An 18,853-nucleotide genomic window follows, 5' to 3' on the forward strand; every position below is an offset into this window, starting at 1 on the left:
GTCATTGTGTTATATTAAATCCAATGTTCTGCAGAGCAAAGCCAAAAGAATGAAAAATATGTCATTATGGACTGCACTGTCCTGACTGCACATGGAAACCTGAGGTACATAGATATACGTATATGCAAAAAAACCTGTCTATCTCCATTTCTCAATCTCCTCGCCTATCCTTTTCTCTCTTGCTGTGATTAGCAGATGGTCTTATATAAGTGTCTGTCAGACTCACCCACACAACTACAGAGACTCATCTCATCTCTGTTCACACAGGAAAAACGAAAGAGCAGGGGGGTTATGATAGATGGTGAGCTGATTAAGTGAAAGTGAGAGAGAGAGAGATGTGGGGACATGGTTGGAGTGAGAAACAAAGTTCGATGCTTTTAATTATTGTTTACAGGCCTAGAAAGATGACGATGAAGGTGTAAGCGGTGTAGCAGTCGCCTTCGTCCGAGTGCAAGAGGAGATGATGGATAATGATGAATGATTAATAGATGCTGGTTTCGCTTTTGACTGATTCAGCACTGTTAAAGTTCCTCATCACTTCCCCCCAGGATGTTAATCTCTGATCTATGGACACCACAGAAAAATAAAGCATCTCCTCAGTGAACAGGAATGGATTTATGTTCAATTATGATGATGAGAATGAGAAGGAAGCCACAGATGATATTCATCATGTGCTTCATGTATGGATGCACTCCAAATGACCTATATGGGCCTGATAGGGGTTCAGCAGTTGAATGCTGCCATTTAATCTATATTATCTGTAATTACCATAATACTAAAAGATTGGTTCAGTGCTGATTAGAGCCTCTTATCTCTTTCCCACATTACAAGTTGTCGATTGGGATCATTGCTTTCATGATGTTCTTTCTCTTTCTCTTCTTTTCTCCTATCACTGCACTCTGTGAGGACACGATCAGAAAAGCTGATGATTTTATCTCCTGCATGTGCCTCTGTGCAGATGAAGACCCAGACAGTGCTGTGGACGACAGGGACAGTGACTATCGCAGTGAAACCAGTAACAGCATCCCCCCTCCCTACTACAGCACGTCCCAGCCCAACGCCTCCGTCCACCAGTATCCCATCAGCCACCAGCACCGCAGCTCCAGAAGCTTCTCTTACCCGCGCTCTGGCAACAGCCACGACCTCGACTACCAACATCAGAGGACCGTCAGGTGTGTGCCTGCTGCCGTTTCATACACATTGATGTAAAGATTAACTTCATTGTCAAGTCACTTTTTAGTTTTTCAGGATAAATTTATAAATTGTATAGTTTCGCGTATCGCGTTTTAGCTGGAAGAACTGTACGTTAGGCATTTTTGATTATTAAATGGCTCAATACATGGAACTTAACACACTCTTCCTTTTACAAATAAAAACTTACATTTATAAACAATGAAATGAAACACATCCAAACTCAAAACACTTACAACTTGGAAAGACCTGGTTTGTTTTGATCACCTGCAACTAGCGAAATCCCCATGGATGACTCTTAGTCCCCCGCAGCTTGAGGTTATCTTTACTCTTTGTTATTCGTTTCCTCACAGAGAAACATCCAAATGAGCGAATGATCCCTGACACTTAAGCTCTATAATACACTAAAATAAGACATATTACACAGGGAAACTGAGTGTGACACCAGGCTATTGAAAATGTACACACAACACTCATGAGTAGTTTGTAACATAACTTGAAAACTTGTTACAAAGACCTAGGGCTGTACCTTCCTAAATAAGTAATGGTAACAGCAGAACTGTAAGGGGAAACCCCACACCAAGGTAAACATTTGTCCATACAAAATAAAATAGTGTTCTCAACCTATAATATTATAGCTCTCAGATGAAATTGACAGAAAGACAGGATAGGTTGCAATTACAAATCTGTCTACTACTTCAGCACCATGGACAGCACCATGGGATGGCATCCCTGGTCTTTCCCCTAAAATCAAAACACTTTTTACCCTTCTCTATCTATGCTACCATTTTGCTGTATCTGTCACTTGTTGCCACAGAGTGGCTGCTGTGAAGCTTTAAATCACTTTCTGTCAATTGACTAAAGAGTAAATTGTTGTAGCACTAAGTGTAACAGTGACGACTAGTTTATGTTTGGAGGAAATGTACCTGGCTTTGATTATCAGTATTAATGGTGAGGTTAGGCTGAACAACTGGCCTTTTTCACAGCAGACATTTTGACTCGACATACACAAAGCACATGTGTGACTAAAAGCATTAACAATAACTGTTTGATTCAATGTCATGACAGTGTGGCAGTGAGCCATTGTCAACAATAGACACTAACACTCAAGAAGCAGCTAAATGGAATTAAGTCATCATTCATTTTATTCATTTACACCGGTGCTTTTCTACGGTGACATGTCAAAATGCCCCCAGAGAAAAAATGCTTCACTATATCATTAGTGAATGATTAATCGCTTATCCGCATTCGGGTCGCGGGTCACTGAAGTCGATCCCAGCTGACATTGGGCGAGAGGCAGGGTACACCCTGGACAGGTGGCCAGACAATTGCAGGGCTGAAATATAGATGACAGACAATCACACTCTCATTCACACCTACGGGCAATTCAGAGTTACCAATTAAACCTAAGTGCATGTTTTTGGACTGTGGGAGGAAGCCGGAGGCGTGAGCGCTAACCACACTGTGTGTGTGTGTGTGTGTGTGTGTGTGTGTGTGTGTGTGTGTGTCAGTCCTTCTTTGGGTCATACAGACCAAACGCTATTTCTCTTTCAGACTTGTTTACAAAAAGTTTAATTTCTCAGCTTGTACTGACGTATTTCTCACTGACTGTGGATGAAACTATGCATGCCTTCACCTCTTGCTTTATGAATTATTCAACTGGCAATCTAATGGTCAATACTGCACATAAGATTAGCTGCTTGTGTGAGTGTATTGGACAGGGCAACCTCCCCGCACCCCGCCCATTCTTCTTCATTCTCTTTCCTCTCAGCTCTCTCCACTCACTCCCTTCCTGCGCTCTCTCCTTCTATTTTGTCTCTTTGCTCACACAACTCCCTTCCTGTCTTCACTATCTCTCCCTCCCACCATCCATTCTCCTTCCTTGCTGTGCCTCTATTCTGTTTTTAATAGCCCCATTCATCAAGGAGTATAAATACTTTTTCCCTGTTTGTTGTATTTCTGGATGCTTGTTCTTTTTCTTTTGTCAGCTTTCTGGAGGCCTCTCACCTTTCTGTTCTGCTCTATTTCTTGCTGCTTGTCTGGTACTCTTGTATCCCCAGTGCTTTTCATCGATTAGCCATCAGCATTATTCCTGGCCACCCCAAGACATGTAGAAAAGGTTTTTAGTAGGGCTGTCCGGTAGAGTACAAAGTGTACACGACATTGAGTGCTCTGTAAGCCTTTTTGCACGAGAATAAATCATTTATTTTATGTCTACATATATACATGCAATATTACCTGAAAGAAAGTTTATTTATATTTATGATAACATTTTATCCCCCATAAATACTTTGAAAATCATCCTCTCCTGGGCATGTTAACTCTGTTTCTGTTTTCTCTTCTCCTCCCTTCAGTCCCTCGGGGAGCTATGCATCATCTGCAGAGCTGAGTCGGTGCAGTAGTCAGCTGAGTGAGGAGGACTATGGCGGCGAGTATGGAGAGAGGGACCCTTATGATGAAAACGATTCTTACCACTCCTGCCACTCCTCGGTTAGTTACAGTAAAGGCTCTCCAGACTGGGACCCTGATGAGACCCAGGGGGCATACAGCGATGAGGGCGGCTACAGCAAAGACGGAGGAGAGGAGGCAGCTTTGTATGAGGAGGATGACGGAGGACTGTATGAGGGAGAGGAAGAGGGCCTCTATGAGGACGAGGAGATGATGTATGATGATGAGGATTTGTACAACCTGGATGGGACCCTCAGTGAGGATATGGAGCCTCCATTTACCCCCACCCCAACTTCAACAGCACCGCCAACTCTGGATGTTCCCGGCTCCAGACCTCCTCTTGAGAAACAGCCGTCTTTACACCAACAGCAGCCCCCCACACAACCTCCCAACCAAACATCTAACCAATCTCATCCTCCTGGCGTGGCTCCATCAGCACAGCCCCCCTCTGGTCAACCAACAGCTCAACTACCTAAACAGCCCCAGCCCCAGTCACAGCCTCAGCCTCAGCCACAGCCAGCCCCGTCTGCCACTTCCTTCTTTTCAATGGCCAAACCTCTAACGGCTGCAGTCACAGGCTTAGCCTCTACTTTCCTGTCTTCTGTTCCCACCGCACAGCCTGCCCAGTCTCACCCTCCAGCCTCGGCTGTATCTCAGCAACAGCAATCTGCTGCAGCCAACAATGTCCCTCCATCCCACCCAGCCACTATGACTAACACAGCCTCCCAGCCGCCCTCCACCGCCATGGGCCCTTCTTCCCAACAGCCCCCGTCCTCTGGGCAGCCTCAATCCCATCTCAACGGTCCTGCCACCACCACACAGCCAATTGCCCCCGAGGACCAGGATCTCCAGCTGGAGGAAGACTTACGGCTAGAGGAGGAAAATATGTTGGAAAAGGAGGCCAGGACGCCCCCTGCTCAGCAAGATGAGATGCTCCCCATGGAGGAGAAAGAGGAGTATTTTGAAGAGAGCAGACCGCCGACGCCAGTAGAGGAAGATGAGATGCCGCCTGAGAGGTAGGAGTGAAGGTTCAAAGGAATCAGATCAATGAACTACACAACCCATATAGATTAGAAGATAAACTACACATTTACTTCCAATAGTAGACATGTATCAGCTGTAGAAATTCTTGGTAAAAAATAATAGACTTTTGTTTTTTCTTTTAGTCCTCCAGTTGTAGAGGAGCCCAAAGAGCCAGTGGATCCAGCAGTCAGAGCCAAAGAGAACTGGCTAAGGCTCTACAACAAAGTCTTAGAACAGCTTCGGGAGGTAAGGTCACTGGTTTGAAGGCCAAACTCTGATCCAGTCCTCCACAACAGTCCATTCCAAATCTCAGAGCTGCAGGGCCTGCTTTAGTCCCTGCCTGTAATTTAAAAGATATAACCGAGTTCAAGAGACTTCAAGAGACTTCAAGAGTGTCTACCAAGTCTTTGAAATATGAATGTGCAGTGCATTATTTATGTGCAAAGACAGGGTACATAGAGTAAGTTCTTGAGTTCTATTTAAATAGTGTTTTTTTGCTCAATACCAGAAAGCAGGCTTAATGTGAATCATAGTCAATGATTGCTGCTGATGCCTTGACAGACAGCAAACTTTTTATTTAGTTTGGGTACACAAAAAAACACTTATTGACAAAACTGCTTGATTTAACCCTTGTGCCTCACTTTAAAAAAAAGTTTCTATGTTGTCCTTGGGGGACAAAAAATGTCTCTGTCAGAAAACTGCCATGAAATTACATGTTCATTTTATTTTCCATTTTCACTGAGTTAAACTTTGAAACCAAGTTCTGTTTACAAAATGACATTGCTGTTATGGGGAAAAATGTTTCACTGTCACATTAAAAAAACTCTCACTTGTTACCTTAGAGGACAAAAATGTCTCCCTTCTAAAACTGATATAAAATGCTGTATATTAATATTATTTTCCACTTTCACCGAAAGTGGAAAAACTTTCACTTTTTCACAGTCTCGGATACGTCAGTGATAAGCAACATCACTGATTTTGATGCATTGTATCAAAGACTGCAGTGCTTCATAATATTATGACTTTAGTAGAAACCAGGAAAACAGCATGTATTGCCCCATAAGGCAAACAGGTGAAAATAGTGAAAACTACAGTTTTGAAGCCAGTACTCTAGATTGAAGCCTAATATAATAGAATGTCTGATTTTATACTTTAATGGCTGTGGGATCAAAAAATTGAGTTTTTGAAGGTTTCAGTGGGGACATTTTTGTCTTTAAGGGTCTGAGTTTATTTTGGCTACACAGTTTATTATTGACTTATTATAGGGGCTACATTAATTCGAAAAATAGGAAAAGGCTAAATGAATGTCATTTGCATCAAAAAAGTAAAATCCAAAAACATCCTTGGTGAGGCACAAGGGTAATTTGTACACATTAAGTTTTGCTTGATCAGTTTTCACTTGCATATTTTATTCACATATTCTGTTGCTATTCATTACGTTTGAATTCAGTTTTGCCGATAATTAATCACTTGCTTTGATGTTTATGTTGATGTGTGTCACGTTGCGTTTTTGTACATTTGGCTTCCTTTGGTTTGTCTTTTTTTGTTTGTTTGTTTGTGCCGAACCCACTTTGTTTTCTTTCCAGTTTCATGTCATTGCCATAGTGACACTCGCATGCACTTTGCTTGGCCATCATTGGAGCATGCTGACAGGTAGGTACAACCTTATTGGATGCTTGGGGGAGAGAAGGAAACGTGTGCAACAGATGTCTTGTTGGTCTCCTCACTGTGTGTAAACAGGCACCTTTACTATGATCACTCATCTTTACAACAATTTGATCTTTTACTGTTGTATCTTACGAGAGCTGTCATCCAGTCTGTTTATAGGTCCCACTGCGTCAGATTCTCTGAAGATATATCTGATTTAAAAAAATGTCAGCAAAGTGTTTTTTGCAAAGTTCCAAACCAGTTAATGTATTCCCTAATGACATGAATAAGGGTGACATTTATTAAATAACTGGCTTCCTTTTTGTTCCTAATTATGCCTATGAATCACGTGTCTTAGCAGATTTTTTCACCTTTAATTCCCACTTGTACAAATTGTGTGAATCATCTCAGAGATTCTTGAGCAACGGTTCTATATAGAAGAGTTTTTACAGACCCTGCCTGATGATGCAATAACACACAAATGAGATGGGATTTAAATTATGAAGAATTCAATAAAAACAGTTTCATAATGAGATAACTAAACTATTGCTGTTTAAGTCTGCTTGTTTCTTCTTCTGACATTCCTTCTTTGTCTCTCTCAGGCTCGAGGAGAGACCTCCAACTCTCTATGGTTCGGTAAAGGGGGGTGAGTGTCTGCTGTCATTTCCTCAAGTGATATACCTTCTCTTACATGGAATGCATTATAAATCACACAATGTATTAGTCAAGCTAATGCAATAACTCCATAAATTAAACTCAATTAGAATTGTCCTCAGATCAGATCAGTGCCACCACCGCTTTAGATTGAAAATGCCCTTCTTTAGTCCGGGAATCCTCTGTTTCATTTCATTCTGATCCACAGGCTCATTCAGCTCGTGGCATTTGGCCAGTGAGTATTGAACGGCGGTGGGCTGCCCTGACTGAGCTGGCAGGTCATTTGTAGATGAGGCAGACCTCAGAGTGGAACTGAGGCTGCATACTGAAGAAGTGCTAAGTTAGCCAAATAGAAACCCAGCAATTATACTCAGGTGTGTGGAGTGCCATTCCTGCTACTTGAGACAAGGCAGTGTGCGTAATTAAACTCTCCAGTAAAGCCCTTGACTGGAGCTGCATTACAAACAATGATAGAGGCAATTACATCTGCCCCACAGTAACAAAACATGATTTCACAGTAAGACATTAAGACGACAAAATTGTTTTATCTACTGGAAATATTAATGAACATATTTATGTGAATGTATAATGGTTCTTACTTTTCTTATTCAGAATGGGAGGTGCACTCTACAGTATCGACAGCATGCCTGACCTTCGTAAGAGGAAAGCCATCCCTCTTGTCAGAGATCTGGTGAGAAAAAAACATGGGCACACACAGAGATAATGTACACAAATATTAATATTAAACTGTGAAATTATTGGTTTTCCTATTGGTAATCTTTTTGGCCCTGAGAGAAGCAGGTAATTATTGGTGATCGGCTGAGAAAAATCCATATTGTGTGTCTGAGAATATATTCATAAAGGCTCTTCATGTTAATTTTTGACTCTTGCCCCTTTCACAGCTGTGTCATATGCTCGATCTGTTGATAAATTAAATGCTTGCATATCTGTGGTGTTAATGTAATTACAGTAATTAATCAATGTAGAAACACTGGTCTCTTCTAGAGGTCAGGGCATACCTGTCAGATGCATAGTGGCTCACACATACACACACAATGCATCATAAATGCTTATACAGCTCGTTGTTAGAAATTCCTAAAATATGTTCCTATTTTTCTTACACATCTCCTCTGTTTCATTGCTGCCTGGACTCATCAGGCAATGGTAAGTGCTTGTTTATCCTTTAAATAAATCAAACAAGAATCTAAAGTCCACGGTGTAGTTCACATTCAAACATTAACACTCTTCTCTTTTCCTTCAAGTCTCTAGTTCAGAACTCGCGTAAGGCTGGAATCACCTCCGCCATGGCTTCCACCACTCTCGGCAATGAAGAGCTGGTCGGTTGTCTCGTCTCACTTCTTCTTCACAATTCTGTTCAGGATGTTCCCACCTTTAATCAATGCTGGTGTCAAACTCACATTTCTCTCCTCCTTGCCCTTTTCAGAAAAGTCATGTTTACAAAAAGACCCTGCAAGCTCTGATCTACCCGATCTCCTCCACCACTCCACACAATTTTGAGGTGTGGACAGCCACCACCCCCACCTACTGCTACGAATGCGAGGGGCTGCTTTGGGGTATCGCCCGACAAGGCATGCGCTGCTCTGAGTGTGGCGTCAAATGCCACGATAAGTGCCAGGATCTGCTCAATGCCGACTGTCTGCAGAGTAAGGATTACAGCATCTACACACTCACAAGTTTACACAAAAGCACACTTTTAAAAATATGCATCTATTTTTATTTCAGTATACACACACCCAGCCATTCACACAAACCCTATACCTATTTTAGCTCCTCCTCTGTATCCTTCTGCCCAATTGACATCCCATTATTCTTGTCCTCTATCCACTCTCACATTCTCCTCCCTCTTCCTTTCCAATTTATCTCCTGAGTAATGTGCTGTCATATCCCTGCCCCTCCTCTCTCTCTTCTACCCATAGCCTTTGCATCCATACTGCTTTGTCTAATTCAGCTCCACATGGGGTGACTTATCCAGTTCCCATTCTGATTTTGGATTCAATCTATGCAATGCATAATTTATCTTTCTGCTGTCTCTAAAGAGTATCATAAGATCTTGATGCCAGCAACATCTGTTGGTCTTTTACTCTCCCACTATCAACTTTTTCTTGACCAGATCAGTGGTTTAGTGGATACAGTTTCCACCATAATATTGGAAGAGTTTGGGGTTTATCCCTGGCCAAGAAATGTCAAAGACTTTCAAAATTGATCCAATGCTATCTTTACTCAGCTTTGAAGAGATGGATTGCAGGGAAACATGAGATAAGCTGCGAGCCTGTGCGCCATATTGCCTTGAATATATTTTTACACTGTTCTTCCTGCATCCCTTCCTTCATTCATCTCTCTCATCAGGAGCTGCAGAGAAGAGCTCCAAGCACGGGGCAGAGGACCGAACACAGAACATCATCATGGTCCTGAAGGACCGCATGAAAATCAGAGAGAGGAACAAACCAGAAATCTTTGAGCTAATCCTGGAAGTGTTCGCCCTCGACAAAACAACGCATGGGGCACAGATGAAACAAATTAAGCAGAGTGTGCTTGATGGGACGTCCAAATGGTCAGCAAAGATCAGCATCACTGGTGAGTTTAAGGACCCATATTATAAAAAGTGAGATTTTTATGTTTTTCTTGATTATAAAGCAGGTCTATGTGCTACATAAATACTGTGACAGTAAACATTGAATTGACGGAGAAATACACTTTAAAAAAACTTCACTATACTGAACACATACAATGATAAAGAGAAAAAATGTGTTACCAGATCTTCTTAAAAATGTAAGTATTAGTCAGACAGCTGCAGGTCTTTGTTTTAATGTATCTGTATCTCTTGCCTCTGTCTCAGTTGTATGTGCTCAGGGCCTGCAAGCAAAAGACAAAACAGGCTCCAGTGACCCTTACGTAACTGTTCAAGTTGGGAAGACCAAGAAGAGAACCAAGACCATCTATGGAAACCTCAACCCTGTCTGGGAAGAAAACTTCCACTTGTGAGTACAGTGGAGTGTTTCAAATGCTTATCTGTCATTTTATGTCACTCTAAGCGACGGTGTGGTTCTCAAATTCAAGGTTATAAGCTCAGAAAAACGTGAATGGCAGAACAATCACAAGTATAACTCTGATTTTAAAAAAGGCCGAATATGCACCAGAAGCAAAAAAAAACTTGTATGGTTGGGATTAGGGTTAAAGTTTTTCCTTTAAAAAAAAATGCTAATAATTTCTGTCTTTCCCCAATCCAGTGAATGCCACAACTCATCTGACCGCATCAAGGTCCGCGTGTGGGACGAGGATGACGACATCAAGTCGCGTGTGAAACAGAGGTTCAAGCGTGAGAGCGATGACTTCCTTGGCCAAACCATCATTGAAGTCCGGACTCTGAGCGGGGAGATGGACGTTTGGTACAACCTGGGTGAGTTTTTGAGATAAGAGAAAAGACATTGGAGAATTAGAGACAGATGAGAAGAGCAGCAAGTCACACAGAGATAACAGAACAAGAAAGAGATAATTGAAGTGCTTGTCTCTTGTAGATTGAACAGATTTCAGCCAACTGAGGAAGCATGTATATCTAACTTTCATTTGACAGACAAGAGAACCGATAAGTCTGCTGTGTCAGGAGCAATCCGAATGCACATAAGTGTGGAGATCAAAGGAGAGGAGACGGTTGCTCCTTACCACGTCCAGTACACCTGTCTACATGAGGTCAGTCTGAACGGACATCTGTTGGAAATGTTCCAAATGTTGTTGTGATTTTTTGCACTTGAAATGTAACATTAAATATGCAAGAGCAGCATTCTGAGTTAATTAGTTCCAGTCAATTTAATTCACATTAACACAATCAATCACCTTGTGAATTTTCTGTTTCTGCTCTTATAACCTAGGAAATTTGCCTTTTTCTTATACAAAACAAAATTGCTTACGATTTAGCTGTTGAATTCATTAGTAATTGTCTGTAACTATTGAGCCATTTTTGTCAATCATCCTGGATATGGGAAAGGCAGGGACAGTATTACATAAGACAATCATGAACTCCTATAGACTATATTTGAGTCACTATCCTCTATGGTGAAGAACTGGGAAACAGCTTTTGCAACCAGCTGGGTTCAAATGATAAACTTTCAAGTCTGGATTTAGCCGATTTATTTTAGTTTGACATTGTTTACAACAATGTGAAAGTAAGTAGTTAATGGATCATACTGCACACTTAAATGTGAGCTCTAGACTAATTTATATGACTGTACTGTTATGAACAACGCCAATGCTGGTGTTCATATTGACATGTCTTTCCAACTGAATAAAAAAATCTGCTTTTCATGGGTTGAAAATGGCTCAATACACCTCCTACTGGTTTAAACAACCCTGAAGCTTGCAAGACCAATGCTGACAGAGTCAACCGATTAGGATTCATCTATGTCATGGAATTTATATAACACTTTATTTAAACACGTAAGGCACTGAGGTTTCCCTCACTTACAGTGACGACGAGTACATTTACAAACAGTACAGAAATACAAATTTAATAATACAGATAATAGACAAGAAAAATAAATAATTTAAAAAATACAAAAAAAAACAGTTGCAGACATTTGCGGGAAAGTCTGCAATCAGGCTACAAAATTTAAAAAAATATCTTTAAAAAAAGGATGGTAACCTCCTCTAATCCACTCCTGCCTCACACATTTCCAAAGTGGGGTTATATAAGGTACTTATCCAAACAGTGGGCGTGCTGACTGCATTTACTGTGGGTAATACTCTGACTACGGATAATGACCTCATACAACATCACTTCAAAAGTCCAAACAATCCCTTTTATCTTCATTATTTTTTGTCAGTGATAATGCACAATAAATATATTGCTCAGAAATAGCTGTAAGCTATTTTTTTTTGCATCTGCAGTCCCCAGGAGGAAGTCATTGGTAGCACTTAATTCTGAGCATGAAATCAAAAACCACAATCAATTATCAACTATCATACCACAATAAAATTGCACACAGAATGTCAGTATGTTTAGAAAATCATCAAAAAGAGAATAATCCGGTCAAGTACGTTTTTTTTAGCTAGACAGGCAGTATTTTACTACATTTTATGTTTCACTATGCACAATATGTCACTAAGTTTACGTAGGATTTGGGCTGTATGTGGCGTTTTTTTTACAATCTGTCTGAGATTTTTTTTTAACATACATGTTCTCTGTCTTTGTTCAGCACTTGTTCCAGTACACGACTGAGATGCAGAACAGCGGCGTCGTAAAGATACCTGATGCCAAAGGAGACGATGCCTGGAAGGTGTATTTTGAGGAGACGGCTCAGGAGATAGTGGACGAGTTTGCCATGAGATACGGCGTGGAGTCCATCTACCAGGCCATGACGTCAGTGCCTCAACCATTACTCATTACATGTTTAACTTAGAAAAGTAAAAAAAATAGACAGATCAGATCCTGAGTGTGAAGTATTGGTTTTATTTCATTTATTTTTATAGAGTTAGATAATGACTACATGTCGTTTTTTTAAATATTTTTTCCAATACTTGGCATCAGGAGCCAGTAAATGTACTGAATGTTCTTTTTGCCGCTTCCACCCCACAGCCACTTCGCCTGCTTGTCATCTAAGTACATGTGCCCAGGAGTGCCAGCTGTGATGAGCACCCTGCTTGCCAACATCAACGCTTACTATGCCCACACCACCCAGTCCTCCAATAATGTTTCTGCCTCTGACAGATTTGCTGCATCCAACTTTGGCGTGAGTCCCTTCATCATATATGTGACTATATTCTACAAGAGGCCTGATATTCCAACTGAAAAAGGCTATACTTTAGAATACTGCTATAAAAAAAAAACTCCTTAGAAATGACTCGTTCCCTCGGGCTGTAGATGAAAGTGAGTTTAATGTGGCCCTGCCCGTCTTTCAAATGTCCTATCAGCTGAGCCTCAACAGATCTGGCCTCAGGTTTGTGTAGTTAACAAATAATCTTTCAGCTGTGGAGTTTAACTGAGTGGTTTCTTCCGTTTTATGTACCTGTTCAGAAGGAGAGGTTTGTGAAACTGCTGGATCAGCTGCACAACTCCCTGAGGATCGACCTGTCCATGTACCGGGTATGACTGCTTTGTTTCTTTCTGTCATAAACACTTTGATTCTGCGTTACTTGCTGCTACAATCCACATCTGTCTGTGCTATTTCTGTCTACATGTATGGGAGTATTTATATGGTCACTGCTAATATGTATTCACTTTATCTTACTATAAGATGAAAGAGAAAACTCCTCAACTCAAGTGAACATTTTGTGCTGTTTCCTTGTGTGTTTTTGAATGTGTTTTCAGAATAACTTCCCCGCCAGCAGTCCTGAAAGACTACAAGACCTCAAGTCTACAGTTGATCTCTTGACAAGCATCACGTTCTTCAGGATGAAGGTAAGGATGACTCACAGGATCTCTTCTTATCTATTCTATTCTTATCTTTTCCTTTCTAATATTTTCTTTTCTATTCTTATCTTTTCTTGTCTATTATTATCTTTTCCATTTCTTTTTTGTCTTTTTTTACTGTTATCTATCCTTTCTATCTTTTCTTTTCTATTATTATCTCTTTTAGTATTTTCATTTAATCCTCTTTTTTTCTTTTCTTTTCTTTTCTTTTCTTTTCTTTTCTTTTCTCTAGGACTTAACTCCCCAAAAAAAACATGGTACAAATTTCCAGTATTTTCTGGAGAGTAGCCTTAGGCGTAAACAGAGAATGAGTCTAACATTACCCTATCCAAACTGAAGCTATTATCATGAATGTGTGTGTGTGTGTGTGTGTGTGTGTGCGTGTGTGCGCGTGTGTGCGCATGTGTGTGTGAGATGGTGTGCAGCTCAGTGAGTTTTTGGTTAATTTCCCACTGAGATAACCTCCTGCTGAGACCATGTGTGTGTCTGACGGCTCTTTGAGGTGAATCGGACTCAACCATATGTTGTGTAACATTTGTGTTCAGGTCCAGGAGCTGCAGAGTCCCCCCAGGGCGAGCCAGGTGGTGAAGGACTGTGTCAAAGCCTGTCTCAACTCCACATACGAGTACATTTTCAACAACTGCCACGACCTCTACAACAGGGAATACCAGACAGACCCTGTAAGTGTGTGTGTAAAGCAAAACTATGGAGCTATTGCAGTACTCCTGATTTTTTGAGCCGCCACTGTTCTCTCCACTGCTAAGAGACACTTGATGGATGCAGCTGTTACAATATGAATCTATAACCTCTTTTTGTCTCCAGTCGAAGGCGGTCCCTCCAGATGAGCAGGGTCCCAGCACCAAAAACCTGGACTTCTGGTCCAAACTCATCACCCTCATTGTCTCCATCATAGAGGAAGACAAAAACTCCTACACTCCCTGCCTTAATCAGTGAGTCTTTGCACATCGCATTGGCCTAATTTCTCATTTTACATGCAGAGGCAGTGTTGGAACTTTCAGGGCCGGCATAGGAAAAACTGCTTTAGACTTTATGAAGTAACAGCTGTAAGGAATTTGTTAAATAAAAATATGAGGAGGGGAGTGTCAGAGCCTTCACACAGGCCAAACAGTCAAACAAACAACCTTTGTTTGTTTTGAAGTCACGGGTGTGTCCTGTCACTTCTGAATGTAAAGCAAAGTTTGTTACAATATCTAAGAATATTCAACTGAAAGCTAAAAACAAATGCATCACACTGTTCAATGTAAAAATAAAAAAAAGTCATATAACTGTGTACATGTGCATCTGCAACAGATCTCCTGCTACTTACTAAATTTTCTAGACCTTGAAAACAGAGCCATGAGGAGGTGTAGGAGTCTAGTTTTCTCTCAGACCACTTGGATAACAATACACTGGATGGTTATTGTGAAAATTTTGACCAATAATGCAAAAAACACTGCTTACCCCAGTTTTTATATAAATATGCTAAAGAATATACAGATGAAACACTGACGGAGTTACATAAAAATGATGCTGGGTTGTTAAATAATAGAGTGCAATCACTGGAGCTGGATTTAAGCCTGAGTTCTCCCTTTTATAGGTTTCCCCAGGAACTGAATGTGGGCAAGATCAGCGCAGAAGTCATGTGGAATATGTTTGCACAAGATATGAAATACGCCATGGAGGGTAGGTGTTTGTGTGTGTTGTTAGGATGAGGGAGGTCACAGGGCTGGAAATAAGAGGGGCCATTAGTTTGTGCTAGGTGTGTGTTTCATGTTTAAAATATAAAATAGAGAAAGAAAAGTGAAGTGGGACTTTCCTCATTCTTTATTTCTCTTTGGTATTCAGAGCACGAGAAGAACCGCCTCTGTAAAAGCGCAGATTATATGAACTTGCACTTCAAGGTGAAGTGGCTCTACAACGAGTACTGCAAGGAGCTGCCCACTTTCCAGAAGCATGTACCTGAATATCCAGCGTAAGTGTCTTATAAATGGCATCCACACCTTTTCTTTAACGCTGTAGCACCTAGACTCATGTTGTCTCTGCTCGCTCCTTGTTCTTCAGCTGGTTTGAACCATTCGTCATCATGTGGTTGGACGAGAATGAAGAAGTGTCCAGAGATTTTCTGCATGGAGCCCTGGAGAGGGACAAAAAAGACGGGGTAACTACTTTCATTTCCTACTTACCATACTCAAAGATGTGAGAAAACCACAGTCTGCTGCTACCATTTCTGCAAGTGCTATAAAACAACTCCACAAGCCTACAGCCAATAACTCCTAGTTTTTGAATCTGTAGTTATATATGTTAAAGTAGTTTTAATGTACTGATTTTTATTTAAATAAGTCATTTTGTTGTTTTGGGAAATGTATTCATTTGATTCTAGCCAAAGGGTTAGATGAGAAGATTGATACCACTCAATCTCACGTTTGAAACTACCATCAGCTGCCAGCTAACTTAGCTTAGCATAAAGACAAGGGGAAAAACAGCTTGCAAAATCTATCTAAAGGCAACAAAATGTGCCTACACTCCTCTTAAGCACCTAGTTAACATGTAACAGTATTTTCTTGTTTGTTAAATCAATACAAAGAAATGTAAAAACAACACTGGTATTACTGGTTGTACTGGTTTTAAAGGTGGCACCTGACTGCCCTACAGCTACTTCCTGGAGTCTGTTTACTGTCCGTAGAATCTTACTTTTCCTTGACTTCAGGTAAAGTGAATGTGAAACTACGATGTTCTGAAGATGCCCTGCTAAACTAAATACTTCACCCTGTGTTGTTTCATGCAGGCTACATGATGACGTGAACGACTTGGTTGGAAAGTTGGAAATGAAACCAAAAAAATTGGATTTAGGCTACCATTCAAAAAAGTTAGACCAAATGGTTGTCACACTAAGAATTGTTGCTTATGCTCACCCTCCTGTCCACACATATGTATCCACATTAATCCCAATTAGTGTCAGCCTACAAATCTACTACTGTATAGATTATCAATCTTTTATTTTCATGAAAGGCCAAGTGGTGCGTCACTTTTGATGCTGAGCCTCACAGAGTTATGGGATGGCATTATCTCCTTTCCCTAGTAAAGATTCCGTACATACCCTATCTTATCTAACCTTACCTTACCTTACCTTGGCTTCCAGTAACTGTCGGAACAAAAGAAAACAAGCTTATTTCCCAAGTTGCTTAACTGTTCTCTAAACAAAAAATATCAGCTTTCTACAGCAAAGGGTGTAAGAAAAATGTAGGGAAAAGGAGATGAGAAAAAAAGAAAATAAAGGTCATATGAGACTAAAGTTTGACTAAAATTCAGCAATCGTATTTTGCTGAGACAGAAGTAAAATACAGTATGAAAGCTTACATTTAACCTCTTACTTGCAGCATTTTCCCCTCCAAAAATGTATTCATGCATTTCTCATGCAAATTCAGGCATTTCACTCCATCTCCCGACTCAGCACATTCCAGGCAGAGAAGAGCGCGTTGAAGGCCTCAAGGCAATCAATAATGACTCGATACTAACGGCAAAGGGAAAAAAACTTCACTGCGGATAAGTGTAGATGCTACAGCACAAGTCGAAGTACACACACACACACACATAGCACACTTAGCTTCACTCACGTCTACATATCCACACAGCAAGACGGTCGATACAAAGCAGCTGAAGATATTCCCAGCTCATATGTCAGGACTCCTTTGGGTCCAATTACTGTCGCCAGAGGCAGCTTCTGCATCCCTGTGTCAGCTGAAACATCGGTGCCCAGGTCCAGTCTCATACCATAATACTATTCACTAATGGCCAAGCTGTTCATGAGGGCCCTGCTCCTCATCATAACCCTCTGATCACCTCACTCGCTCTCATCCAAACAAGGAATCACCTCACAAGTGTTTTGATCACAGTCACCTGCAGCTGAAGAGAGGTCAGTTGTTCGTGATGTGCAACAGCCGTGAACTTCTCCCTCGGGTGGCCCTCCAGGGAAATCCAACCCCCCAGTGTTAGCCGTGCTAAGATCACTATGCTGCAGCATCAGCACCACAAAATAGCTCCTAACACTTTCCCCCCTTTTCTTCTTGTTCTGCAGTTTCAGGTCACGTCGGAGCACGCTTTGTTCTCCTGCTCTGTGGTGGACGTGTTCTCTCAGCTCAATCAGAGCTTTGAAATCATCCGCAAACTGGAGTGTCCTGACCCTCAGATCGTTGGCAACTACATGAAGAGATTCGCCAAGGTGACTCTCGCCTGCTGATGCTCTCACACAATGTCTTCCCGAGTAGTCGCTCTTAATGCAATATACTTCTCGCTGTGAGTGTGCACTCATTCCATTGTTTTGTTTTTTCCTCTCAGACCATTGGCAACGTCCTGCTGTCTTATGCCGACATCATTGCAAAGGACTTTCCGAATCATGTCAAGAAGGAGAAAGTGGTAGGTGTTTGAGGTGTTTTTAAAGGTCCCATATTGTAAAAAGTGAAGTTTCCGTGTCTTTTTTATTTATTTATGAAGCAGATTTAGGTGCTATATAAATACTGTGAAACATCAAAATGCTTAAACAACAGAGAAATGCCCACAGCCCTTATTCAGAAATTCTGCCTTTAAACAGGACATCAGGACTCCTGTAAGGTTGTGATGTCACAACTATGCTATATATAGGTAGAAAGTGCATCTACAGTGCAGTTACAGTCATTTCCTGGCTGCAATGATGGCGCAGAGACAGAGAGTGCTGATGCAGAAGACCTGGAAACATCGACCAATCAGAGCACACTGGGCTTTTTCAGGAGGTGGACAGAAGGTTAATACAGGTATATTCAGACAAACAGTATAAGAAAGATATTGTGTTTTATTAAAGCATGTCAACATCAGAAACCTAAAATATATGTGTCGACCCAGAAATGAGAATAATATGTTCCCCTTTCAACTACAAGACATTACAGTTTGTAAAGATTTGGCAAGATTCAAATTTGTGTCAGTGGAATAAACAGTGGTGACTGATTTAACAGTTTAATCTGAGCTCCATCAAGAGCATTGGTGTATGTGGTCAGGCTGATTAATTCTAGCACAATAAACTGCTCTTTGCTGTTCTAGCCGTGCCCAGTTTGCAGCGTTTCAAAGTGAATTAAGGCTGTGTAATTAGCAGAATGTGGTGTCGGCTCAGGGAAAAGCGGGCTGCTCTCCCAGAGAGACCTGGAGCCCCCAGAGGAGCAGTAATTACTGAAAACTCCTGCTTCTCCTGCTCTGTATCACCAAGAGTTATTTTCGCCAAAGAAGCAATAAAAAAAGTTAGGAGGACTAACCGTGATTGATTACAATAAAAAGCTGGGAGCAGACAGAGGAAAGGGAGAGAGAAGTGTGTGTGTAATGATTTTTCTCTTTCTCCCCTCAGCCATGTATCATCATCAATAACATCCAGCAGCTCAGAGTTCAGTTGGAGAAGATGTTTGAGGCCATGGGAGGCAAAGATGTGAGTTTCCATACACGCTG

At 41.2% G+C, this 18,853-nt stretch overlaps 1 protein-coding gene across 1 annotated transcript in view; it reads left to right on the forward strand.

The window, feature by feature from the left end:
- LOC131979807 (protein unc-13 homolog A-like) overlaps positions 1 to 18,853 on the forward strand; it is a 39,415-nt gene that overhangs the window by 10,621 nt on the left and 9,941 nt on the right. Inside the window, exons 9-32 of the mRNA XM_059343849.1 lie at positions 959 to 1,172; positions 3,546 to 4,655; positions 4,806 to 4,908; positions 6,912 to 6,955; positions 7,576 to 7,654; positions 8,122 to 8,127; positions 8,226 to 8,300; positions 8,408 to 8,627; positions 9,331 to 9,558; positions 9,821 to 9,962; positions 10,212 to 10,381; positions 10,556 to 10,671; positions 12,174 to 12,337; positions 12,554 to 12,707; positions 12,992 to 13,060; positions 13,286 to 13,375; positions 13,933 to 14,067; positions 14,210 to 14,337; positions 14,985 to 15,070; positions 15,233 to 15,359; positions 15,449 to 15,545; positions 17,463 to 17,606; positions 17,723 to 17,800; positions 18,756 to 18,833. Of these exons, the coding sequence (XP_059199832.1) occupies positions 959 to 1,172; positions 3,546 to 4,655; positions 4,806 to 4,908; positions 6,912 to 6,955; positions 7,576 to 7,654; positions 8,122 to 8,127; positions 8,226 to 8,300; positions 8,408 to 8,627; positions 9,331 to 9,558; positions 9,821 to 9,962; positions 10,212 to 10,381; positions 10,556 to 10,671; positions 12,174 to 12,337; positions 12,554 to 12,707; positions 12,992 to 13,060; positions 13,286 to 13,375; positions 13,933 to 14,067; positions 14,210 to 14,337; positions 14,985 to 15,070; positions 15,233 to 15,359; positions 15,449 to 15,545; positions 17,463 to 17,606; positions 17,723 to 17,800; positions 18,756 to 18,833 (3,857 nt within the window). The remainder of the gene's footprint in view (positions 1 to 958; positions 1,173 to 3,545; positions 4,656 to 4,805; positions 4,909 to 6,911; positions 6,956 to 7,575; positions 7,655 to 8,121; positions 8,128 to 8,225; positions 8,301 to 8,407; positions 8,628 to 9,330; positions 9,559 to 9,820; positions 9,963 to 10,211; positions 10,382 to 10,555; positions 10,672 to 12,173; positions 12,338 to 12,553; positions 12,708 to 12,991; positions 13,061 to 13,285; positions 13,376 to 13,932; positions 14,068 to 14,209; positions 14,338 to 14,984; positions 15,071 to 15,232; positions 15,360 to 15,448; positions 15,546 to 17,462; positions 17,607 to 17,722; positions 17,801 to 18,755; positions 18,834 to 18,853) is intronic.

This window comes from Centropristis striata, chromosome 11 (assembly GCF_030273125.1).
Source record: "Centropristis striata isolate RG_2023a ecotype Rhode Island chromosome 11, C.striata_1.0, whole genome shotgun sequence".
Lineage (NCBI taxonomy): Eukaryota > Metazoa > Chordata > Actinopteri > Perciformes > Serranidae > Centropristis > Centropristis striata.